At 42.8% G+C, this 27,236-nt stretch overlaps 1 protein-coding gene across 1 annotated transcript; it reads right to left on the minus strand.

The window, feature by feature from the left end:
- Nucleotides 1-6,558: 6,558 nt before the first annotated feature.
- CYP26A1 (cytochrome P450 family 26 subfamily A member 1) lies at nucleotides 6,559-26,892 on the minus strand. The gene is made up of 7 exons (XM_060768719.2): nucleotides 26,551-26,892; nucleotides 26,228-26,452; nucleotides 20,334-20,639; nucleotides 18,333-18,482; nucleotides 12,543-12,677; nucleotides 9,826-9,978; nucleotides 6,559-7,318 (listed from the first exon to the last, which is right to left on the minus strand). Exons 1-7 carry the CDS (start codon nucleotides 26,743-26,745, stop codon nucleotides 6,977-6,979), a joined length of 1,506 nt encoding a protein of 501 aa, XP_060624702.2. The 5' UTR covers nucleotides 26,746-26,892; the 3' UTR covers nucleotides 6,559-6,976.
- Between the last annotated feature and the right edge of the window lie 344 nt (nucleotides 26,893-27,236).

A 27,236-nucleotide genomic window follows, 5' to 3' on the forward strand; every position in this document is an offset into this window, starting at 1 on the left:
ATTTGAGCATATTGCATATTTGTGCCAAGTTTGGTCCAGATCCATCATTGTTTGAATCAGGCCCGTAGCCAGGATTTTGTTTCGGGGGGGGGGGGGGGGAGCTGAATTTTTTTCAGGGGGGGCTGAGTTTCGGGGGGGGGCTGAGTCTGAGTGAAAGAGGGTCTAGCCTAGCAAACCTTTTGTATCATTACCCCAATACCCCGATGCATATGGGATATATTGAGTATGGTGATCAGTTCATGATATTAATAAACATAACAGTTTAAATAATGCACCAGTAAGGCCTTTTCGCGAACCACCATGAGAATTTCAGGGGGGGGGGCTGAAGCCCCCTGACCCACCCCCCACCCCGCCTACATGCCTGGTTTGAGTCCACAGTGCTCTCTGGATATAGGTGAACTACAGCTCCAAAACTCAAAATCAATGTCCACAAAACCCAGTATTTTTTATTGGTCATATGTCAAATTTGGTCTAATTCCATTGTTGGTGGAGTTCAGAATGCTCTTTGATTGTAGGTGAACTATAAATCCCAGCCACTACAACTCCCAAATGACAAAATTAATCCCCCCACAACCTATATTTAAATTTGGGTGTATTAGGTTTTTGTGCCAAATTTGGTCCAGTGAATGAAAATACATCCTGCATATCAGATATTTATATGACCATTCATAACAGTAGCAAAATTACAATTATGAAGTAGCAACGAAAATAATTTTATGGTTGAGGGGTCACCACAACATGAGGATCTGTATTAAAGGGGTCACGGCAAGAAAGTTAAGAACCAGTGCCCTACTTGATGGATATTTTTCTATCCTAGCCGTCTTTTAGAGAGCTGTGGAATGTATCATCTCTGCCTTTACAGCAATGCCACTAATCCCAAAGCACTTTACAACCGGGAATTGCTGCATCTACTGAAGTACAATCATCTACAGGTAAGAAATCACCATCGTTCTTTAAAACACGACACAGAAATGTATTTGTGATTAAATTCAAATTCTTAAACTTTCCTAAGTGGGACTGAGTGGTACAATCAGCTTCTGTGATGTATTTAGCAGATCCATTTGGACAAGATAGCCGTATTAGATTGTTGACTACAAAGAGTCCTGTGCCATTTTGAAGATAAACACGTTTATTGCAGCTGGTTGGCTGGCGCCTGCCTCACCAAATATGGAAAGTGGGCTGAATCAGTCTGGGACACTGGTATACACAAACACATTTGGAATCAAGTCAAAAGTATTTTAAATCGTTGTTGCACGGGGTTTGTTGCTATGTGCCTTCAAGTCACTTCGGACTTTCAGTGACCCTAGGATGAACTTATCAGGGGGTTTTCTTGGCAAGATTTGTTCAGAGAGAGTTTTTGCCTTGACTCTCCTCTGAGGCTTAGAGAGTGTGACTTACTCAAAGTCACCCAGTGGATTTCCATGGTTGAAATTTTGATCACCAGAGTTGTGAAAAAGGTTCACTTGGTATAAATGCATAGGTTTCTGCATTTAGTAGATTCCAGGGGTTTAGGATACGTTGCTAATGAAACGTCTTTCTTGTTAGGATTTGAAAAAGAATGCCACTTATTTATTTATCACATCAGGAGCGAACCAAAACAGTTGTATTGCATTAGAAACTAACAAACAAACAAACAAACAAAACACAAAGTTTGCAGACTTGGTATTCTATGAAATGTCCTTTGACCAGTATCTGGCCACTTGGAGTGCCTCTGGTTTTGCCGCAAGAATGTCCCCCATTGTGCATGTGGCAGGGCTCAGGTTGCATCACAGTAGGTGGTCTGTGGTTTGCTCTTCTCCACACTCACATGTCGTGGACTCCACTTTGTAGCCCCATTTCTTAAGGTTGGCTCTGCATCTTGTGCCAGAGCGCAGTCTGTTCAGCCAAGTTGCCCAGTCTTCTGTGTGCCCAGGGGGGAGCCTCTCATTTGGTATCAGCCATTGATTGAGGTTCTGGGTTTGAGCCTGCCACTTTTGGACTCTCATTTGCTGAGGTGTTCCAGCGAGTGTCTCTGCAGATCTCAGGAAACTATTTCTTGATTTAAGTCGTTGGCGTGCTGGCTGATACCCGAACAGGGGGTGGGCCGGAGATGTCACTGCCTTGGTCCTTTCACTACTGGTTGCTACTCCCCAGTGGCTGTCACGTGGTGCAATACCAGCTAAACAGTGTAATTTCTCCAGTGGTGTAGGGTGCAGACACCCCATGATAATGCAGCATGTCTAATTAAGAGCCGCATCCACTGTTTTCGTGTGGTGAGATGTGTTCCACACCGGGCATGCAAACTCAGCAACAGAGTAGCATAGCGCAAGGGCAGATGTCCTCACTGTACCTGGTTGATATAGTCAGGGGCAGCTCAACCCATTACACAAAGTAAGCATTTGCAGTATAGTTGATTTTGCCCAGGGGCGCTCTTGAGGGAAAATAGACCTTGACATATGCGAGTTGTAGTTACTGAGATGTATAGTTCACCTACAATCAAAGAGCATTCTCAACTCCACCAATGATGGAATTGAACCAAATATGGCACACGGAACTCCCACAATGAACAGAAAATATGTATCAATGATTGGTTGGGGGGGGGGGGCAAAATACTGTTTGCTTACCGTTGAAAATTACCTAGGGCTGCCTCTGGATATGGTGGGAGAGAGTTGTCAGCAGTCAATTGGCTGAGTGTGCCAGGGGGCAAGGTTTTAATAGGCTACTGCCTCTGGCTAGCTGCTGAGACCAACGGTTCTAACTGTCATTCTGCCTTTTGTTCTCACTTTGGACAGTGAATAGATATTGCTGGCCGCCAACTATCTGAAGGACTGATAATTTTAAGGCATGAGGCTTATTTCAAAGGTCTATTTTATTCCTCTGTTCTCTGCCTATATTCAAAGAAACTGATGTATACATTGTTACTATGTTTGAACTTTTGAACTAAAGTAAAGATACTGTTATTTGTTTCACAAGTCTGAGTGACATTTTATTATACAGCAGGATATACCATGGTTTAAATCCTGTGGTAAAGCTTCTGCGTATTCTGCTTATACACATTTACCAACCTTCACATTTCGATACTCAAGAGAAAAGTTGCTATTTATTGTCCCACATATTTGTCACTGCATGGACACATATGTTATAAAAGAAAGGTAACAATATGTTCACAGTATTGTCGAAGGCTTTCATGGCCAGAATCACTGGGTTGTTGTAGGTTTTTTCGGGCTATGTGGCCATGTTCTAGAGGCATTCTCTCCTGACATTTCGCCTGCATCTATGGCAAGCATCCTCAGAGGTTGTGAGACATTGGGAAAGGGTATTTTGTAACTGACTGGTATTCCAGACTGGAAGTACATGTTTTGACAAAAATTCTCATGATGCAAAATCATTAATAACCAAAAAACAAACATTAGTGACGGTTGTTGGAATTCAACCCCAGGCTGCTCAAATCTCAAGTCCTCAATGAGGAACAGTTTAGTTAGCTTAGTATAGACCACGGGTTCTCAAACTGTGACCCTCCAACCATAAGTTTTTAAAGGTTAGAGTAGGTCCAGAGGGTCATTCCTAGGCCATGTTATCGATCATGGTCTATTTGTGCATTTCCTTAGAAGAGTCTTGCAGGGGGATGGGGGAATCAATTACACCTGCAAACTAACTTAGTAGAGGTAATGGTGGGTCATAATCACTGGGGATAGTAGCAGTTGTAATCCAACAGCACCAGAAGACTGTGCTTGTGTAGTGATGAGCATTTTCAGACTGAGTTTAAGAGATTCCTTTAATTGACTTCATAACCAAGGAGCAAAACTGGAATTATCAGAGTCTGCCCTATTAAAACAGAATACATGTCCATGCATAGTCAGATTTTCTTGCTGATATATTCCCTTTAAACCCCACCCTTCCTCCAATATGCTGAAGGCAGTAAACATGATTCACCTCCCTCCGTCTTTATACTTACAATAGGTCTGTAAGAGGGGTCAGCCGAAAAAGTTAGATCTCTCAATATCACCCAGGCTGGATCTACACTGCCATATAATCCATGTTATCAAAGCAAATAATCCAGACTATCTGATTTGAACTGAATTATAGGAGTCTACCCTGACATATAATCCAGTTCAAAGATAATCTGGATTTTATATGGCCCCAGACAGTTTTATGTGTCAGTGGGGACTAGAAACCTAGTGTCGAAATACTGTTCATTACATACACACATACTGGCTTCCCCATAGCCCCCCAAAAGGAACTGAAAGGGTCTTTGAGTGAAATTTGCAAATGCTAAGCAAGGGGCTTTGAATGAAATTAACAGCAAAAGAGAAATATACCCTTTCTCTGTAGAAAAGGAGCAACACAGAAGAAAATGTTTTTAAGAAACAAGGTCTAACATGTAGAGGTCATACAAAGTTCAAACTCACATAGGAAGTTGTGTTGTGGTTAAGCCAAAGGTTGTGGTTAAGCACAGAGTCTGCAGGTACAAGAAGGTACTTTCCATCAAAAGGTCAAGGGAGGGGGGCTGGAAAGAGATTACTTTCCATGACCCATTACTTGAGCATAAAGGTCAGCAGAAACAGAGGAGGGGTGCAGCAGACACTTGAAGGGTAGCATCTGCGTATGCTGCCAGGCTGTCCGTCTTCTTCATGAAGAAACTAAAATAACCTTGGTTTTTAATCTTTTTTTGGGACTGTCCTTCCTTATGTGCTCCCATGATGTGGACCTAAGAAGACCCAATTTAGGGTTTCTAAAAGAACCTTTCTGAGCCCTAATGTGTACCTATCAGCACTTCCCATGAACATTCTACTCAGAATTAAAAATATGGTGCTTGGGCCACATTGTTCCTACACTCACATTGTCTAAAATACCATGCTGGTACTTTGAGGGAAAAGCAATGACTTACTTGGATTCGTGTATTACCCTAAAGTGAGAGGCTGCTCCATGTTAAATCTGTAGCCTTTTTCAAAATGAAAAGTATCTTTTCCTCCTGTTATTCATAATGCTGGATGCTCTCCTATCATTCTTTCCTTTTCCTCATTTAAAAATCTCTTAAATGCATATCAGTGTTTTAGTTAAAGAAGATGACTGCCTGAAACAATGGGGCAGGAATATCATAGGGCCTGTCCAAACAGCCCTTTTATTGCGGGAAAAAAGGGGGCTGTCCAGACGACATTCTGGGCAATCCTGCATTAATTTGGCACAAATCATTCCGGAAGAATCTTAAGACATGGCTATTTGAGCGGGCATTTGAAAATACGGAGTAACGGATATAATAATGGAATAACTATATGGCGGAACTGGACATTGTTTTAATGATTATCGATTGAAGTATGTTTCATTATAATGTTTGATTTTATTGTTGCTGATGTTTTTTATATTGTATATTGTAATCGTGTCCTTGGTGGCATTGAACTCTTGCCTTGTAAACTGCCTCAAGTCGCCGGAAGGCTGAGAGGGGCGGTGTGCAGAAGTCATTGTTATTATGTTTGTGTTTAACTGTTAGAGTATGTATTTGTGTTTGTAACAGTAGCTAAAACTGGAGTCATCTGGTTTGAATCCACAGTGAGCGTTGCCAAGGAGACGAGGCTGGCTAGCTCATGAGAGGGAGAAGTGGGCAGAGCCAAGCAGGAAAAGTAATGTGCGTTTTTAAAAAAGGCCTGAGAGTGAGGCTTGGAAAGGCCTGAGAGAGACTTGTGTGTGAGCGGCTGGTGTTTTATCAGTCTAGGAGGGCTGAAGAAAGAAACCTGGCCAGATTCTTTAGTCAAAGAAGACTAAAGGAAGCCTAGTTAAGATCCCTAGTTAAGGAAGGACTAGAGATCAGAGATTTGATCGAGGGAAGATCAAATTGAAAGGCTATTTATAGTAGTGAAACATTGTTCACTAGAGAGCTTCACCTCAGTGAAAGTTAGCCACAAGCTGTGTTATCTGGAAGAGTGGACTGTATTATAAACCACGTGATATTCAAAGTTCCATAAGTTATTTAACAGCCTGCAACTATAAGTTTTGTACACAATAAACTTGTTATCTTTTGTTGAAAACTGTCTCATCTCAACTAATCTGCGTCTGTAGAGCCAGATCTCATCGGTGGTACCTCAAATACCTCACGTTGGTGGCAGTTACCTTAATTTACTAATAATAATTGGCCTCCTCCATAATATACTCTTCTACACAATTGAGGCCTGAGGTAAATTCCCTCCATAACATCCACATCTGTACAATTGGTGGCAGCGGTGAGATTAAAAAGTGCCTGAGGTAAAAATACCTCCATTATTAGGGCCTGCCGTTGCCAACCTCAGCAACATACAAGCACCTCCTCGCAATTGGTGATAGCGGTGGGGATCTTCAAAGATAAAATCCCTATACCCTGTCCATCGATGAGTTCACATCTTCCCAAGCGGTATAGAAATGTACTAAATAAATAAATAAATTGTAATCCAAAACATCTGGAAGACACCAGGTTGTCCCTTTCTGGTCTAAAGAAAATAGAAATTGGTCATGCTGTTATAACACCATCAGCACAAACCTACTTTGATCTATAGTTAACAGCACTTCAGTACTGAATTGTATTTTCCACAAACATAAGCAACCATAAACAATTGGTGCATCAGATTTATTTTTACATAAGCCACATCACTTTTTCCACCATGTGCACTTAAATTCATTGTCTTCAGGTTTTTTCTTTTACTTGTCATCATGTGCTGTGATACAAGTGTAATCCACACAATTTTGAAATGCTTTCAAAATAAAGGAAACAACATTTGAGAATGCTTCTTAAATGATAGGACACTTTATTTCTATAGAAATAAAATTATCCAACTATGAATCCCAAGGACCCATAATTATAGTGCTTACTTTAAAAAAAAACACACACACCAAAGTTTATATATGAAATAGCTTTAAAATATTCTTAGAAAAACACATAAATATCTATCACACATTCATAAAGTTAAATATATAATATTGGATTTAGGGCACTATAAAAAGCCATTGTGCATGATTTAAACTGAATTTGTTAGACCTGACCATTAAAACTTGTGAATTTTGTAGGCAGATTGTCCTCAGGATACACGGTAGGGCCTGTCTTCATTGTTGGCGCTCCATTTAGAAGTTGCCAGTCACAATTCCGGGCCAATTCAACAGTAAAGATTTTGAGGAGAATTTTAGCAAACTCTTTGCCCACACAGCTTCTCAAGCCGCCTCCAAAGGGGATGAAACTAAATCGTGAGACATCCTCCGGGAAAGGAGACATGAAGCGATCGGGATTGAATTCATCTTTGTCGGTGAACAGCTCGGCAACTTCATGGGTGTCAGAAATACTGTAAATAACATTCCAGCCTTTAGGAATCTGGTATCCCTATAAGAAACAAAACAAAAGAGGAATAGTAACACAAAAGAGGTAAATAGGTTTACCTCATATGTTGTTTGTTGTATGCCTTATAGTTAAATTTTCTAAGCCATATCATAGATTTTACTTTTGAAGATTTGTTCAGAGATGGTTTGCCATTGCCCTGTACTTAGCCTGGGAGAATACAACTTACTCCAAACCACCCAGTAGATCAGTGTTTCTCAACCTGGGGGTCGGGACCCCTGGAGGGGTCATGAAGGGGTGTCAGTGGGGTTGCCAAAGATAATCAGAAAAAACAGTATTTTCTGTTGGTCTGGGGGTTCTGTGTGGGAAGTTTGGCCCAATTCTATTATAGGTTGGGTTCAGAATTCTCTTTGATTGTAGGTGAACTATTAATCCCAGCAAATAAACTCCCAAATGTTAACGTCTACTTCCCCCAAACTCCACCAGTGTTCACATTTGGGCATATTGAATATTCATGCCAAGTTTGGTCCAGATCTATCATTGTTTGAGTCCATAGTGCTCTCTGGATGTAGGTGAACAACAACTCCAAAACTCAAGATCAATGCCCACCAAACCTTTCCAGTATTTTCTGTTGGTCATGGGAGTTCTGTGTGCCAAGTTTTGTTCAATTCCATCACTGGTGGAGTTCAGAATGCTCTTTGTTTGCAGGTAAACTATAAATACCAACTACTACAATTCCCAAATGACAAAATAACCCCCAACCCCACCAGTATTAAAATTGGGGCGTATCAGGTATTTGTGCCAAATTTGGGGCCAGTGAATGAAAATGCATCCTGCATATCAGATATTTACATTATGATTAATAACAGTAGCAAAAATGCAGTTATGAAGAAGCTACAAAAATGTTATAGTTGGGAGTCATCACAACATGAGGAACTGTATTAAGGAGTCACAGCACTATCAAGGTTGAGAAACATTGCATTAGATCTACATTGTGTGATGGGATCCAGCAGCTCCATGCCTGAATTGAGGTGGAACTGTCATAGGACAGGCGATTTTGCCCATGTGATGAAGTCACAAATTGATATATATAATAAACCAGGGGGCCTCAAACTAAGGCCTGTGGGCCAGATACAGCCCTTCAAGGTCATTTACCCAGCCCTCACTCAGGGTCAACCTAAGTCTGAAAGCACACAACAACAATCCTATCTTGTCAGCCAAAAACAGGTCCACACTTCCCAATGAAATACTAATAAGTTTATATCATAGAATTATAGAATCAGAGTTGGAAGAGACCTCATGGGCCATCCAGTCCAACTCCCTGCCAAGAAGCAGGAATATTGCATTCAAATCACCCCTGACAGATGGCCATTCAGCCTCTGTTTAAGCAGAAAACAAGTTCGCTCCCTCCTCCTTATGACTTCCTCTCACATATTTATACATGGCTATCATGTCTCCTCTCAGCCTTCTCTTCTTCAGGCTAAGCATGCCCAGCTCTATAAGCCACTCCTCATAGGGCTTGTTCTCCAGACCCTTGATCATTTGAGTCACCCTCCTCTGGACACATACAAGCCTGTCAATATCTCTCTTCAACTGTGGTGCCCAGAACTGGATACAGTGTGGTCTAACCAAGGCAGAATAGAGGGGTAGCATGACTTCCCTGGATCTAGACACTATACTCCTATTGATGCAGGCCAAAATCCCATTTTGGTTGACCCTGAGTAAGGGCTGGGTAAATGACCTTGAAGGGCTGTATCTGGCCCACAGGCCTTAGTTTGAGGCCCCCTGGTTTATTATATATATTCCTCCCCCAGATACTAAACAGCCACAGGAGGTGCATGTTTTAAGGTTTGCATTTTGCAAAGGAGGTACTAAATACCTCCTTCCACAATAATCTTAAAATGGTATCTATAAGCATAACAGAAGGTTATATCTGAATATGGTACAGGATTTGAGCCAGTCTTTATGATAAAAGGTGAAATAAATGTGGTGTGTGTATGCAGTTGTTGCACCCTTATGAAATTGTGAGGTTTTCAGAGTATGATGGAAGAAGCCTATCTGCAAGGAGGTTCTCACAAAGGAGTAGTTTATTTTATTTTGTTACTTTATGTATTTTGTTGTGATGTAATTTTTCTGTTATTTTGTATCTAATTTTGCTGTATTATTTTTGGGTTTGGCCTCATGTTAGCCGCCCTGAGTCCCCTTTGGGGAAATGGTGGTGGGGTATAAATAAAGTTTGTTGTTGTTGTTGTTGTTTTTCCTGTCTTGGTGAAGTTGCTGGGTGTCAGATCATTAAGTACTTTCTGATGTTTAATATAGTTTCATTGTGTAAGAAATATTAAGAAAAGGTTTATTGATAGCTGTAACCCATAGCAGAAAAAATAAATGTAAATCCTGTCAAAGAATGCAGTGTCCAACAGGTGCTATTTCTCCATTATTAAGACTGTACTGAATGAAACTGTACACCTGGAATGATCATATGAATTATTATCTCGTATTTTCCTGGTTAAAGGCACTACTCCTTTTTTTCAAAACTGGTTTCTCCTGCTTACATTTAGTTCAAAGGTTTTGAGGGCCACCCTGAATCCTCCTGGCACAGGTGGGCTCAGACGCAGAGTTTCTTTGACCACACAGCCGGTATATTTCAGTTGTTCCAAGACCTCCATTTCCAAATGCTTCTCTTGGCTCTGTTTGCTTAGCAATCCCTAGAAATACAACATAACATATCAATATAAATAACTTGTAGTGAAAAATGTAGGTAACAGTGGCCTCCCAGACCAAGTCCTCTAACATCTGTTGGAGCGAATTCTATTCCAAAGTATTTTTTCCTGCAAAGGGACAAGAATACTAGGGCCCACCTGACTTGCTTACCATTTCCTACTTTACAATGTCCTTTCTGTCAGTTGGGTGGCTACCATCTTTGTGGGTGCTCTCAAATTGTAACACGTTCAATGTAAACATTTCTGCCCATACAGCTGGGCATCCTTGAAGATGCCCAAGAGGCTCATCACCTCTGTGTTATTTGGGGAGGAAACGTACACACCAGGAAGCATATCACCTGGGTTAGAGAAGTTTCCATATTACTGTTGCTATCAGATTGAGAGTGAAAAGTATTGATTGAGTCCATACACTCTGAGGAAGTGTGCAGATAAAATAAATAATAATAATAATAAATCACACAGTCCTAGACACATGGGAAGTGTTCGTTTTGTGATACGAAATCCAGCATATAGATCTCATTTGCTGTGATATACTGTGTTTTTGTGTCAGTAAAATAATAATAATAATAATAATAATAATAATAATAATACTTGATTTGTATTTTGCCCTATCTCCCCAAGGGGACTAAGAGCGGATTCCAGCATAACAATGGCAAATATCCAATGCCTACATAACACACATGATACTAACATAAAATCCCAGAAAACCTCCACGTATAAAGTAACATTAAAGCCTAACATCAAATTAAGACCCAACATCAGTAAATTAAACCTGACATCAATAAAATAAACTACACATAAATCAGACAAAATTCTATAATAGTATAAATCTAAACAAAACATTCACATTAGTGTACAACAGCCAGCAAGGGTTCACAAAATGGTATGGGTTGGTTATGTAGTCAAATGAGATCATTGGGCTGGAGTGGACCGTGAAAGCACAAATACAAATAATTCTCAAACAGAAGCCCGACAGTGATCTCTCAACCATCTAATCCTCCTCCTCTCCACGCTAGTGAGCAAAAGTAGGTATTCAGTTGTTTTCTGAAGGAGAGGAGGGAGGGGTGGATTTATTTCTTTAGGGAGGGAGTTCCAGAGGTGGAGGGTGACCATTGAGAAGGCCCTCATTCTCGTTCCCACCAGCCGTGCTTGAGATGGGGGTGGGAGCAAGAGCAGGGCCTTCTCCAATGACCACAGTCCCTGGGCTGGTTTGTAAGAGGAGATGCGATCGTCAAATAGCCTGGAAAATAAAATATTTAAACTAGAAAAAGCACACTGCTTTCAAGTCAGTGCCATAGACACTGAAATAGAAACCACACAAGTGCAAGGACAGATATTCCTTTTAAAGAATCCTTCTTCGGAAATTACATTACATTAAACACAAAAATATTGACCATTTCATTGCCCCCTTTTCTAAAAACCAAACAAAAGTACTTCAAATCTGTTACTTTGATTCTAATAGATTTTAGATCCGCTAAATATTAGGGATTAAATCTAGTTCTTAGTCCTAAAGCAGGCATGTCCATTCAATCGATAGAACTCGGATAGGTTTGGGATGATAAAATTCTTTTCATTCAATGGGTTTACTTCAGTTGTGATAAATACTTAGGACCTCACCACATAGGGTCACAGCTTCCCCCTGAGTGTCCCTGGCTTAACTAATGAGACTACAGGTAGTGTAGTAGGACAGAGCCCTAAGAATACGGGTAGCCTACTACACTTCCAAGATGGAGCCCACCAGAGCCCATCACATGATGCAGGGCTACTTCTGGTAGGACTCTGTCCTGGTTCCATCCTGGAAGATTCCTAGGACAGAGCCCTGAGAACATGGGTGGCTACCTGTGTTCTTATTAGTTAAGCCAGGGACAGCATGGGAGGAAGCCAGGCAGTGATTGCTTCTGATGTGTGATTGGAAAGGGATCAATGTGAGGTGCTTGAGGATGGTTTTCCATGCTGCTCGATGGATTTGCCCCGCTGCCCCAGATTCCCCCGCTATCCCCCAGCTTACGTATCTCAATGTGATGAAGTCCTTTATCTGAGGGTCTCATCACACTAGAGAAAAAACTCCACTTAAAATCCAGTTTCTGCCTCCTGAAGAATTTTGGGGTTTGTAGTTTAGGGAGGAGCCTTTAACAGACTCACTTAACTACAAACCCCAGAATTCTGCAGGAGGCAGCAACCAGATTTTAAGTAGATTTTTTTCTCTAGTGTGATGAAGTGCTAAGACCTTTATACTCCTTTAGCACTAGTAAAGTACCCCAATCACAAGAGCTGAAAAGAGTTTAAGTTGCCTTTAAACTCTAGGCCAGTGGTTCTCAACCTGTGGGTCCCTAGATGTTTTGGCCTTCAACTCCCAGAAATCCTAACAACTGGTAAACTGGCTGGGATTTCTGGGAGTTGTAGGCCAAAACACCTGGGGACCCACAGGTTAAGAACCACTGCTCTAGGAAGATAAGCATCCCCAGTGGAGACTTCCTCCAACAGTATTTGCTCATCATTCTATTTATAGCATTTTAAATGTGCTCATGGTGTTCTGGGAGATCACTGACCTTCTCTTGCAATTCCTTTCTCACTTTTTGTAACACTTCATGATGAAGGCCCAGAAAGATAATCAAGGATGTCGCAGCACTGGCTGTGGTCTCATGCCCACCAAAAAGCAGCTCTGTTGCAGATTCTTTCAGCTCCTTTAGAGAGAGGGAGAAGAGGGGAAAACAGTTTCAGGCTTCATATATCCTGCCTTCTCTTCAATAGCATTCATGGCTCTCCTCCTCTATATTTTATCTTCACAGTAACACTGCAGAGTAGATTGGGCTAAGAAAAAGTAACTGACCCATTGACCCTTTGAGCTCCATGGCCATGTGAGTAGTCACATCACTGTTCCAAGTTTCAGTCCAGTCACACACTCACTTCCATTGCAGTGTAATCTTTCATAACTCCAAGGGGAAATACCAAACTCCAAATGTCATACATGCACAAATATTATGGACTGCAGCAACCAATCAGGTGGAAATAGCTGATCTTTAAGATACAATTGAATTGTAAATCTAGATAGCATAAATAATACTAAAGAATACTGGGAGCCGCAGGTGAATATGATCTAGAAGACCACATTAACTTTGGAAATGCCTATCTTTGTGCTTTCTCTTGCAGAACAACTTTACACATTCTTCTGCCCAATATTCTGATAGTCTGCAGCCTGTTGTCCACAGGGAAGAAGGAGACACACCTCCAGTGTTCACAATATAGCTGTTCTATGCTGGAAAAGTCTAAATGTATTTTGCCCTATGTATAGTTCAATATATACAAGGCTTGAATGAAAAGTAATGCTTCCACCTTCGTAGCGCAACAGATGGCAGTACTGGTATGCGGCAGGTACTGGCTTGTTCGGTAGACTCTCCTATACAGTTTCATTTTGGCGGGAAGCCTTAGCATTAAACGGTTGTGTTGTTAAAGTGCAAAGTATGGAACTCTGCACAGACTGTCAGTCAATGTGATTTAAGCAACGTACAGTCATTGAATTCTTGACAACAGAAGGCATCATCCCAAAGGAGATTCATCAGATAATGCAAGCTGTTTATGATTATTGTGTTGATGTGAGTACTGTGCGTCATTGGGTGAGTAAGTTTAAAGATGTTGAGGTGGGAACATCTGACTTGCGTGACAAACAAAGAGTTGGACATCCTGTGACAGCAACCACAAAGTTTCACAAGCAAAAGGTTGACAGACTGATTTAGGACAATCGTCGTATCACTCAGAGAGAAATTTCAAACAAGTTAAAGAGCACATTCTAAGGGTTATTTCTGCATTTGATTTATTAAAATATTCCCTTCCAAACCCAAGTAACAAAGGTGGAGGCATTACTTTTCATTCAACCCTCATGTATATATGTATGTGTGTGTATGGCAATACAAATTATAACTACAGAAATTTCCGAAGTTAGACCTTGGAACTTTCTGCAGTCAGATTTCACCTTGCCCCTGATGAAATCCATTGAGAGTGAGAGATTGCTGAAATGTATTGGGAATTTAGATTAAGACTGTTGAGCACTTTGGAGACTTGTCATCTCTTTTTGCTGTCCATTGAGTGCTCTCTAGTTTGTTTCTTCCACAATGTCTGTTGCCTTCCAAGTCTTTCCATAGCCTTATGTTTCCCAACAGACTCCGATAAAACACACAATACACATTCACTTTGCTGTAGTCCTTCCTCTTAAATTGCCACTTATTTCCTTCACTAACTTCACACCTCAATACATGCATTGTTAATTGAAGAACAGATGGGAGAAACCAAAAATGCATTGCTGGGGTTGATGTCACCCAGTGCAGTAATTCATGTTGTCACCACATAGACTTCTTCCACTACCAAAACAATACAGTATAGCTAAAATACCAGAAAATTTGACAAAACCAGCCAATTTAACCTGCTGCACCACTGGGGGCTTCCTAAGATAAAGATGCTGGGGATCAAACCCAGGGCCGCAAGCATGCAAAGCATGTGCCTTACCACTGAACTACATCCCCTTGCAACATCTTAGTACCCCCTCACTTAATGTCTCAATTGCCTACCTTCAAAATTCATTACCTTGTGGAATCAATCCCCACTTAGCCATGGATGACTTTGAGCAAGTTATATTCGCTCAAGCTGAAAGGCAAACAATGGCAAACCCCTCTAACCGACATTGTGCCCAGAAGACCCATGACTTTGCCTTAGGGTTGCCATACCTTGGAAACTACTTGAAGGCACACAACAACAACAACAACAACAACAACAACAACAACAACGACAACAACAACACTATGTAACATGGTTTTGGTTTCCAGGTTATAAATGGCGTTTCCTAATTAGTTCTATCATGAAAACATGGAAAAGGTTTAATAAACTGCAAAAACTTGAGACATCCTGCAGCACATTTTGCTATAGTTTTTCAATGAATATCGATAGTATCTCGCCTAGTTCAACATAGTTTGTGACAAAAGCAAAGTTTCTGGAGATTAACAACTACTTTCAAAGTAGGTACTGCACAATTAAACAGGAAATAACACTTTCAAACCGAGAACAGAATATTTGTCAAATTTGTAATATTTTAGTGTAGTATTTACTGAGAAATTGGTAGTGTGCCATACATGCGAGAGAGATACAGGGTAGCAGGCCTATAATAAAGAGACCAATTTTAGGTATCAGCTTCCAAAGGCATTTTTTTCTGCCTATGAGCAAGAGAAAAGAACAAATACATGTTGCAGACTTTTCCAACCTGAGTGCCCCATAAGTTGGTCCATAACCGCCATCAACTCCAACATTGGCAGGAAGAGGGAATGCTCAATGCAGTTCGCATCTGGCAATGCTGAAGCAGAAGGAGTGATTAGGTGTATGGGTGATCTGTAGATTGAACCAATTCAGTGGGAACTCAGAATACTAATCTTCAATTCTCTTGCTCTCTGTAGTGGACATCAAGAATATCTGAGCTAAAACATTTGAACATTGATCGCATCCTTTCAATCTTTGATTATGTGAAAGATCGGAAAATGCTATGAATTCATGCCAAACACAATTATTGCGGTATTACGTGGTTTATGAGCAGTATGGCAGTATTCTAGTGGCCGTATGCTACTTGAATGATGCTATGCAACCCGGAAACCACACAACACCCCTGTGATTCTGGCTATGAAAGCCTTCAAAAACATTATTGCATTAGATAATAAAGCCAGCAAAAAAAAAAAACCTAGGTGAAGAATGGAGGTCTCATAAGATCCTCCCATTACTTTTCTGCGTCTGCCAAATCTCTAATAACTTTCCATAGCCAAACTCTTGAGTATCTAAAACAGTGGTCCACAAGAACAAAAATATGGTCCGCAGCCTCATCATTACTACACCGTTGCCTCGAAACCACATGGCAACAAGTGTGACTGGTCTCACAATACCCTCTTATAGTACCGAGGCAACAGGGATGTCAGAAGGGCTGACTACCCACAAAAGATTACTACTACCACATCAGCTCAAGATTATTAAATATGGTTTTCTATGGGCAAGCAAATGATGACTACTGGGTGACATATGTTCTGTTTCAGAAACTAGAGCTGATGTGGTCTATCCAATGCAATTTTCTGAATCAGCACCCCAAATAACCAAACCAAATATAAAGTTGACCAAAAACTGACTGGCAACCCTTTTGGTACTAATGTTGAAGAGTGGTCTCTGGTCAAAAAATGAAAAAGGTTGGGAACCACTGATTAAAAAAAAAACAACAGAAATACTGCTCGTCAAACTCTTAAAGCTACCAAAACAGCCAAGAAATATCCTCTGATAGGTTCACCCCAGGGTGACTGTAGGTCAGACGTGACTTGCAGACACGCAACAAGCTACCAAAGCAAATGTTTGGGGAGTGCTCTAGAAGAAGACTTCTCCCCAACTTGACTTGCAAGTAGACACACATAAGATTACCTGCTTGGACCAGAATGCTATTGTTAGTCTCAACTAGAGCAAGCCTGACAAACCAAAAGGATTTGACCACCCACTGATTTGCCATTCCCTGTGTGTCCACTCCAGCTGGGATTAAACAATAGGATGCAGGTTTAAGAATATAATGAACATCAGCCTGCATTCAAAAAAAGTAAGGGGGGAAAAGAGATTGGTGAAATTGCCAGTCCATTAAAACCCACTCTTAGCTCTTCATCACAGGAGGTCACCACTTGATAATAGCCCCCCTCCTAAGCAAACTAGATTTTTTTTAATCCAGAAAAGTCCAATTCTTCTAAGATGCTTCTAAGGATTCTGGAGAAATTTATTTATTTCAAATATTTGTACTCTGCCCTTCTCAACCCCCGGAGGGGGGCTCAGGGCGGCTTACAGCCAGCAACAATTCGATGTCCCCCATATACACACAAATAAAACAGCAGGTACATAATAAGTAAAACATTAAATGAAACTAAATTAAAATCCGTTTAAAATAGTACTAAATTGGTTGGCCAAATCTAATGTTTTTGAAAGTAAGTGATAAGAAAAAACATAGAAGTGAATTGTTACAATAAGGATACTGTGATTTGAGAGTATATCTGTGGTTTTTTTATTGTTTGTTTATTGTAATGCTATTTTGTTATTGGTTTTTTTCTTTTTAATGTAATTTTGATGCTGCTGGTTGTTGTTTATGTTTTGGTTTTATCTTGATGTAATATGTTGTTCGGGCTTGGCCCCATGTAAACCGCTCTGAGTCCCCATCAGGGAGATGGTGGCGGGCTATAAAGATTATTATTGTTATTGTTGTTGTTAATATTATTATTATTATTATTGGAAGCAAATTTGGTCACATTTGGGGGGAAAAGGACTGTCAAGTTTAAAAAGCATTACAGTAGGGAGAAAGGGCCTAAATACCTTGAATGCACTAGAACCAGTAAGATCTTGAATGTTAAGCAGGGCCATCCCTGGTTAGTAACTTGGATGAGAGAGCACCAACAAATACTAAGGCTCTTTCTACACTGCCATATAAAATCCGGATTATCTGCTTTGAACTGGATTATATGGCAGCATAGAAGGGACCTAAACCGAGGCTGCATTTAGACTGCCAGATGATGCAGTCAACTGGATTATATAATAACTAGCCATCCCCTGCCATGTGTTGCTGTGGCCCAGTCTGTGTATATGTGTTTTGGTGTTTATGTAATGTAATTTTTTTTGCTTTTTAAGTCTCTTCTGCTGTATTTTTCAGTGTTTTTATGAGTGATGGTCACTTGTTGGCCTGATAGGTGTATTGTGTCCAAATTTGGTATCCATTCGTCCAGTGGTTTTTGACTTATGTTAATCCCACAAACGAACATTACATTTTTATTTATATAGAAGATAATGGCAGTGTAGACTCATATAATCCAGTTCTAAGCAGATCATGTGGATTATCTGCTTTGATAATCTGGATTATATGGCAGTATAGAAGGGAGCTCGGTGTTGTGAGCTACATTTTAGAGGAAGGAACTTAAGGATCAGTTGTGGAGACTCATGCACACATATACAAACACATAGCAGATGAAGTGTTTCTCAGGCATGGAAAGTCAATCGTGGAGAAAGCACTATCTGTTACATTACCTCCATTTTCCTCAAATCCTAAGTAGGATTTTCCCCCAATAGAAGAATGCACTACCTAAAAAGAGTGTGGGGAGCTGGAGGGAATGCAAGCCATTCCTGATCAATTTAGAATAAAGGAAAAGCAGGAATCCCTCCCATCTCAGGTATGCCTGGAATAAACTGTTGTGGTCCTGTGTCTTCAAATAGCTTCTGACTTATGGTGACCCTATCATGGATTCCAGCCCCCCCCCCCCCCGGCACTTAATGCAGGTGTGGGATGTCCCCTGCCTCACCTGCATGCTGAGCTGCTCCCCGTCACCCTGCGTATGCTCCATCAGCAGCTGCAGCACATCCTTGTGGCCATCCGCAGGCTCCTTCCCGGCCAGTTTTGCCCTGATGTTCTCCTCGATTTTGGCATGGATGATGCCCCGTGCTCTCAAGCCCTACAAGCAGAGTGGACTCAGGAGAAGGAAGAGAAGCTCCCATGCCTGGTGTGTGTGTGTGCCACTTCCTTCCTTACCCAGCCCCCATCTACACTGATCATCTAATACAGTTTCAAACCAGTACATGCAGTCTCCAAATAATGAACCAGACAGGTTCTGGTGGGATTATTTTTAAGTTGAATTTGTATGCAAGTCAGAACAGGAGCATTTTTAAGTGTAACTTCAGCCAAATATACACACAGAGAGATTGTGTGTGTGTGTGTGTGTGTGTGTGTGCATGCGCGCATGTGTGTGTGTGTATACATATACATACATACATACACAAACATATGGTTACCACCCCTATGGGTTTGTTTTGCTATATGTGTCCCTCTTCAGAAGATTTCACTTCACTTTCTGTCCCTGTGATAATTGGATTTGAAAAAAATGGCTTGTTGTAGAAACAAGGATTGGAGAAAAAGCTTCAGTGGAGACCCCATTTCCCAATGGTATCTCTTCCAAGAGTGACTTCACTTCCGAGGGGCAGATTTCTCTCACTTAACGTTGTCTCACTCCCGTTCTTAACTATGGGTCATTTGTAAGCCAGGGACCACCTGTACTGAAGGCTGTACAGATGATTCGATAGGAAATCGTGGAACCAGTAGGCGGTCCAGATGGGAATGACACAAACCACTGATGCACATGAAGGGCTTTCTTTTGCTCTCTTAGGTAGGAAGAGAGCAAAAATCGGCAGCCGCATTTCGAAGCCAAGTTCGAACTCCATGAAATGGCCAGTGTAAATCAGTGCTTCTCAACCTAGGGGTGGGACCCCTTGGGGTTGGGTCACAAGGGATGTCAGAGGGATCGCCAAAGACCATCAGAAAATGCAATATTGACTTGCAAGTAGACACAAACAGGGGGGTTCTGTGTGGGAAGTTGGGCCCAATTCTATCGATGCTGGGATTCAGAATGCTCTTTGATTGTAGGTGAACTATAAATCCCAGCAACGACAACTCCCAAATGTCTATTTCCCCCAAATTCCACCAGTGTCCATATTTGGGCATATTAAATATTAGTGCCAAGTTTGAGTCCACAGTGCTCTCTGGATATAGGTGAACTACAACTCCAAAACTCAAGGTCAATGCCCATCAAACCCTTCCAGAATTTCCTGCTGGTCATGGGAGTTCTGTGTGCCAAGTTTGGTTCAATTCCCTCATTGGTGGAGTTCAGAATGTTCCTTGATTTTAGATGAACTATAAATCCCAAGAACTACAACTCCCAAATGACAAAATCAATCCCCCCCAACCCCAGCAGTATTCAAATTTGGGCGTATCAAGTATTTGTGCCAAATTTGGTGCAATGAATGAAAATACATCCTACATATTAGAAATTTACATTATGATTCATAACAGTAGCAAAATTACAGTTATGAAGTAGCAACGAAAATAGTTTTATGGTTGGGGGTCACCACAACATGAGGAACTGTATTAAGGGGTTGCAAAATTAGGAAGATTGAAAACCATTGTGCAGATGGTCCTCATTCTCTGTCAGAGTCTTGGAGAAGTGGTCAATGCAACCACTCTGGCCCACCTCAGTTTTGACACCATCTACACTGAGCATTTAATGAAGTTCTACAAAATCCAGCAGCCATTCAACAAACTCCCACAAAAGTGTGGGAAGGAAGGCCCTTCCTGTGCATCAGTGCTTGTGGTTTATGTCATCCCAATAAACCCATTCCCATGGTCCCTATGCAATTATTTGCAGTATGGCATGTGGAAAGAGCCACGGAGAGGTGATCAATGCCAACCTCTGGACTCATTCCAATTTGGGAAGGGAAAGAAGACTTCGTTCTTGGGGAACGTCCTTCCTTACCTTGTAAAGGCCACAGAAGGGCATATCGAGGGGCAGGGAGAAAAGGTTGCGGATCATCTCCTCGAAGGCCTCCACCAGGCACTGCTCGCTCTGGGCGTGGGCTTGGCTGGGGCGAAAGCCCAGCAGGATGCGCATGGAGATGCGGAACATGAGGCGCTTCACCTCCGGGTAGACCAGCAGGCAGCCTCCGGTGCTGTTGGGGCCCTCGGGGGCCAGGAGCCACTGTTGAAGGCAAGCACTGACCTCCTCCTGGATGGGTGGGATGTAGTGCTCCAACGCCTCTCGGGAGAAAGCCCGCATGATCACCTAGAGGGCAGCAGAGAGATTGGGGGATGTTTGGGCTGGATCTTTATATCTTACTTTTTTAATAGCAGCCTCAAACCTCCTGAAAGTGCAAGCAGTTAATGGACCTGGTCCAATTTCTGAACACAAACTTTCACCGAATTCAAGGAAACTTGCTTCACAAGGAAGCTTTCTGGGACCCCTTCCACACAGCTGAATAAAACCCCACATTTTCTGCTTTGAACTAGAATATATGGCAGTGTGGACTCAGATAACCCAGTTCAAAGCAGATATTGTGGGAATTTTTTTGCCTTGATATTCTGGGTTATATGGCTGTGTGGAAGGGCCCTGGGAAGGAATGATGACAGACAGGTCAGAGGTTCCAGTCGGGGAGAGCAGGTTGAGCTCCCTCTGTCAGCTCCAGCTCCCTGTTGGCAGGAATGATGACAGGCAAGTCAAAAGTTCCAGTCAGGGAGAGCGGGTTGAGCTCCCTCTGCCAGCTCTAGCTCCCCACTGGCAGGAATTATGACAGATAGGTCAGAGATTTCAATCGAGTAGAGAGGGTTGAGCTCCCTCTGTCAGCTACAGCTCCCCGCTGGCAGGAATGACGACAGATAGGTCAGAGGTTTCAGTCGGGAAGAGCAGGTTGAGCTCCCTCTGTCAGCTCCAGTTCCCCATGTGGGGGACACGAGAGAAGCCTCCCACAAGGATGATAAATAATCAAAACATCACGGCCAATTCTCTCACACCAGAGATGACTCAAGTCGCTTCTTGAGGCCTTGGGAATACAAATACAAAAACATACTTGGGGAGTAAACTCAAGGCCAGGGGAAAGAAGCAAAGAGGAGTCGGGGACTTTGAATAAGCAGGGTGGGGGGGAAGAGATGGACTCATTCTCTCTAAAGAGGGGGAGAACCGCTAGATCAGGGATCTGTGGGCTGAACTATGAATCGCTGACTTGCGATTGAATAACAAAGATTCCTATCCAGGGCTGGAAATGTTGTGTGGGTCTTGTTGTTGAATGCCTTGCCAATGCGGTGGATGAAAGAGGTCCAGAGAGGAAATCCTGGAAACAGTTGGAAGCCCGCCCGTGACACCAATCATATTGGTGCGCATTCAGGCTTTTCTTTCCCGCGATTTTGCAGGGAGTTTGAAGCTGGAAAGCATTTCCCAACACCTCTCAAGTCTGGAAAGCGCTTATTTGCTTTGCACTGCCACTTTGGAACTGCATTAGATTGTCAGTGTAGAGTCATACAATGCAGTTAAGACTGTACACCGAGGTTCAAATCTGGGGAGAGCACGTATGAGCTCCCTCTGTCAGCTCCAGCTTCCCATGCAGAGACATGAGAAAAGCCTCCCCACAAGGATGGTAAAAACATCAAAACATCTGGTCGTCCCCTGGGCACCGTCCTGGTAGATGGTCAGTTATCTCACACCAGAAGCGACTTGCAGTTTCTCAAGTCACTCCTGACACACACAAAACAAACAAACCAAGGATCTAATGCAGTTTGGCAATACAGAGGAGACAAATCATGCAGTAAGACTGGAAGGGCATTGCATGGCAGCACAGAGGCATATAATTCAGTAACTATATATATATATATATATATATATATATCTCAGCCCTCATCTCATTGAGAGAGGAGAGTATGGGTGACCTGTCCCTTTAAGAGTAGAGAATCGCCCCTCAAGTCCTGCCTCCCCAACACACATTGGAAATTTAAGAGCAATACTTTAATCTTACATTCATCACAGTCAGTATTGCTTCTTCTTTTTTTAATCAGGTGAAACAACAATATTGAAAGCTAAGACATCCCTTGCCCTGCCCAAAGCCATTTACATTAAAGGAACCACTTCTTTCCATGGGATCCTATTGTTCTGCCCCAAACCCCATAGGATACAAGAAAAGAAAATTGTTGCTTTCCATGGGATCCTATGGTTCTATTTATTTATTTAGACATTTATATGCCACCAAATAAATACAATATATATTATTATCATAGCACAATATTAATATTATATATTATATTGTACTATAACATTATACTGACATCATTTACATTTAATATAAATATATATAATTATAATATCATATTATTAGTAGTAGTAGTAGTATATCGTATTACATTACAATATAATTATATTATATTTTATAAATATAAATATTTATATCATATAAATATAAATAAAATTATAAAATATAAAATATAAATGTTATAATATAATAATGGGGTTCTAAATCAAATACAAGAGACTGGTGAGGATGAGTTTCAGATGTAAACCTGGGAGTAAAGTGTGATAAGAGGCAGGAGCTTTGAGAGGCAGGGGGAAAATTCACAATGGCGGGCTATGATTGACAGCCAGAAGTAGTTTAACTCATGAGATGAGCTCAGTGCCTCTCCAATCTTCATGCTTGAAACTTACAGTGACTTACAACTGTGAAATTTCTCAAAGTGATAAGGTGGTTAGACTCTACTGACCCGGCTACACTGGGGATAGAATGCAGTTCAAAGTGTATTGCATGGCAGTGTAAAGACATATACTGCAGGAAAGTCTCTACACTGGTGAGTAAATGCAGTTAGTTGCATGGCAGTGGAGAGAGAGAATGCAGTGAGACCCTACACCGACAAGATAATGCACTTGGAAGTGTATTGTATGGCAGTGTAGATGCATATAAAGCAGTTAGATGCTACACTGGGGATATAATGTAGTCCAAAGTGCATTACATGGCAGCGTAGAGAGACATAATGCAGTTTAGACTTTACACTGAGGATATAATGCAGTTAAAAGTGTATTGCATGGCAGTGTAGAGACAGATAATGCAGTTAAGACTACACTGATGAGACAATGCAGTTGGAAATAAATGCATTGCATGGCAGTGGATAGAGATAATGCAGTTAGAAGTGTATTGCATGGCAGCACAGAGGCATATAATGCAGTTAAGACTTTACACTGATGATACAGATGTGCCTTGCATGGCAAAGTAGAGACATATACTGTAGTTAGATTCTACATTGGTGAGTTAAAGCAGTTCAGAGTGTATTGCCTGGCCGTATAATGACATACAATGCAGTTAAGTCTCTACACTGATATCACAGGCTTCAAAGTTAACTACATGGGGGAGAGACAATGTAGTGAGACTCTACACTGAGGATATAATGCAGTTGGAAGTGCATGGCATAGCAGTGGAGAGGGATAATTGAGAGGCTAAAGTAAGGATGAGACTGTACACTGCGAGTCTCTACACTGAAGAGATAACGCAGTTGGAAGTGCACTGCACGGCAGTGGAGAGATAATACAGTGAGGCTAGACTGAGATGATAATGCAGTTGGAAGTGCATTGCATGTCATTGCAAGAGATAGAGAATGCAGTTAAGACTACACTGGTGATATAATTCAGTTGGAAGTGCATTGCATAGCAGTGAAGAGATAGTTGAGAGGGGAAAGTAAGGGTGAGATTCTACACAGGAAATAATGCAGTTGGAAGTGCATTGCGTGGCAGTGGAGAGAGATAACTGAGAGGGGAAAGCATGGGTGACTATGCTGAGTCTCTGTGAGCTGGAAGTGCATTGCATGGCAGTGAAGAGAGACAGTGAAGTGAGACTACACTGAGGAGATAATACAGTTGAAAATGCATTGCATAGCAATGGAGAGAGAGAGTACAGTGAGACTCTACACACTGAGGAGATGATGTAGTTGGAAGTGCATTGCAAGGCAATGGAGAGACAGATAATGCAGTTAGGACTTTGCCTTGTGGAGATAATGCAGTTGGAAGTGCACTGCATGGCAGTGGAGAGATATAATTGAGAGGGGAAAGGATGTGATTCTCTACCCTGAGGAGATAACGCAGTTGGAAGTGCATTGCATGGCTGTGGAGAGAGACAAGACAGTGAGTCTATACACTGAGGAGATGATACAGTTGGAAGTGCATTACATAGTAGTGGAGAAAGATAATTGAGAGGGGAAAGCATGGGTGAGACTCTATACTGTGAGTCTCTACTCTGAGGAGATCTGCAGTTGGAAGTGCATTGCATAGCAGTGGAGAGAAATAATTGAGAGGAGAAAGTAAAGGTAAGACTCTACACAGGAAATAATGCAGTTGGAAGTGAATTGCATGGCACTGGAGAGAGAGAGAAATGAGAGGGGAAAGCATGGTTGAGACTCTACATTGTGATTCTCTACCCCGAGGAGATAATGCAGTTGGAAGTGCATCGCATAGCAGTGGAGAGAGATAATTTAGAGGGGAAAAGCATGGGTGAGACTTTACACTGTGAGTCTCTACCCTGAGGAGATAATGCAGTTGGAAGTGCATTGCATGGCAGTGGAGAGAGATAATTGAGAGAGGAAAGCATGTGTGAGACTCTACACTGTGATTCTCTATCCTGAGAAGATAAGCATTGCATGGCAATGAAGAGACAAGGCAGTGAGTCTCTACCCTGAGGAGATAACGAACTGCGTAGCATAGCAGTGGAGAGAGATAACTGAGGGGAAAGCATGGGTAAGACTCTACACTGTGATTCTCTACCCTGAGGAGATAACCCAGTTGGAAATGCATTGCAAAGGAGTGCAGAGATATAATTGGATACATACAGACCGAGATGAGAATGCAGTTGAAAGTGCATTGCAGTGGAGAAAGATAATTGAGAGGGGAAAGCATGGGTGAGACTACATTGTGATTCTCTACCCTGAGGAGATAATGCAGTTGGAAGTGCATGGCATAGCAGTGGAGAGAGATAATTTAGAGGGGGAAAGCATGGGTGAGACTCTACATTGTGATTCTCTACCCTGAGGAGATAATGCAGTTGGAAGTCCAGTGCATAGCAGTGGAGAGATATAATGAAGAGGGGAAAGCATGGGTAAGGCTCTACACTGAGTCTCTACCCTGAGGAGGGAATACAGTTGGAAGTGCATTGCATGGCAGTGGAGAGAGATAATTGAGGGGGAAAACAAAAGCATGGGTGAGTCTTTACCCCGAGGAGATAACGCAGTTGGAAGTGCATTGCATGGTGGTGGAGAGACAAGGCAGTGAGTCTCTACCCTGAGGAGATAATGCAGTTGGAAGTGCATCGCATAGCAGTGGAGAGATATAACTGAGAGGAGAAAGTACGGGTGAGACTCTACACTGTGATTCTTTACCCTGAGGAGATAAGGCAGTTGGAAATGCATTGCACAGCAGTGCAGAGATATAATTGAGGGGGGAAAGCATGAGTGAGGACTCTACACTGTGATTCTCTACCCTGAGGAGATAAGGCGGTAACTGAAAGGGGAAAGCATGGGTGAGACTCTACACTGTGGTTCTCTGAGGAGATAATGCAGTTGGAAGTGCATTGAATGACAGTGGATAGATATAAGTGAGAGGGGAGAGCATGGGTGAGACTCTACACTGTGAGTCTCTACCTTGCGGAGATAACGCGGTAATTGAGAGGGGAAAGCATGGGTGAGACTACACTGTGAGTCTCTCTACCCTGAGGAGATAATGCAGTTGGAAGTCCATTGCACGGCAGTGAGTCTCCGGCGCCCCTCTCCCTCTCTCTGGCCAGGCCTCGATCCGGGCCAGGAGCGCGCGCCCTTTTCCCCCTTTCCCCCGTCCCTTGCCCCGGGGGCCCTTCTTGCCTTCTTGCGGTGCTTGTGCTGGGCGTCGTGGAGGTTGGAGAGGCAGCCGGCGCCGAGGATGGTGCGGACCGAGGCGGGCCACTGGACGGCCACCAGCCGGTGCTCGCCCAGCAGGATGTGGCGCACGTTCTCCACGCCCATCACGCGCACCGTGGGCTTGCCGAAGAGGTGCGTCTTGTACACGAAGCCGTACTTGCGCCGCTTCATCTGGAGGAACTTGCGCCGCTGCGGGAAAGAGAGAGAGAAAGCAAGGCATGAAACCCGGGCCGAGGGGAGGCGAGCTCCTCCTTCTCTTGTGTTGGCTCCTCCGGGCGGTGCTTTACCTGGAGGACCAACTGGAGCGTCTCTCCGAAGAAAGGCAGGCCCATGGTGCCGGGGGGCAAGGGCAAGGGGCAGCCCGGGTCGCGGCCCCGCAGGCAGTACAAGCCCCAGAGCTTGACCGAGAGCAGGAAGAGGAGCAGCGGGAGGAGCACGAAGCTGCCCAAGGCGCTGGTCAGCAAGGAGGAGAAGAAGCCCATGCCGGAAAAAGAGAGAGAGGAGTGGATCGAGAGGAAGCTTGGGCTCTCTTCTGCCCCTCGGACTCGCCGCCACCTGCTTTCCCTTTCTCGCGGGGGCTCCTTTTATACCCCTGGCTTCCAAGCTCCCCTCCCCATCCCATCCCCTTCCCTCCCCCCGCAGGTCGCTGCCCACTTTACCTTGGTCCGAACAATTAGTTCACCCAAAGTTCAGCCTTAATTGCCGCGGGTGGCCTGGCCCCAAGAAGCCCCGCCCCCTCCTTCCCCCCTCCCCAGGTTGCCCCCTCCTGGCCCCGCCCCTCCCAGCCCAAACAAACAGCCGAGGGGGATGCCATTCCCATTGGGATCCCCGCCGCAGAAGGGACGCAGAAGGCTCCGGAAAAGCCCCGCCACTCTCCCGAAAGGCGCCTTGGGGAAGTCAGGCTGGGCCCACCTCCACATTCAGGCAGATAGATCCCAGACAGCTCTATGATCCAATCTCAGAATGAACCTTG

Source organism: Anolis sagrei, chromosome 3, assembly GCF_037176765.1.
Source record: "Anolis sagrei isolate rAnoSag1 chromosome 3, rAnoSag1.mat, whole genome shotgun sequence".
Lineage (NCBI taxonomy): Eukaryota > Metazoa > Chordata > Lepidosauria > Squamata > Dactyloidae > Anolis > Anolis sagrei.

Excerpts from the sequence above, each read along its gene's own strand:
- CYP26A1 (XM_060768719.2), bottom strand. The coding sequence starts at position 26,745 with ATGGGCTTCTTCTCCTCCTTGCTGACCAGCGCCTTGGGCAGCTTCGTG. Across the intron at positions 9,979-12,542 it reads GAAAGGAATTGCAAGAGAAG|GGATTGCTAAGCAAACAGAG; the intron begins GTCAGTGATCTC and ends TTGTATTTCTAG. Across the intron at positions 7,319-9,825 it reads TCAAAACCTTTGAACTAAAT|GGATACCAGATTCCTAAAGG; the intron begins GTAAGCAGGAGA and ends TGTTTCTTATAG.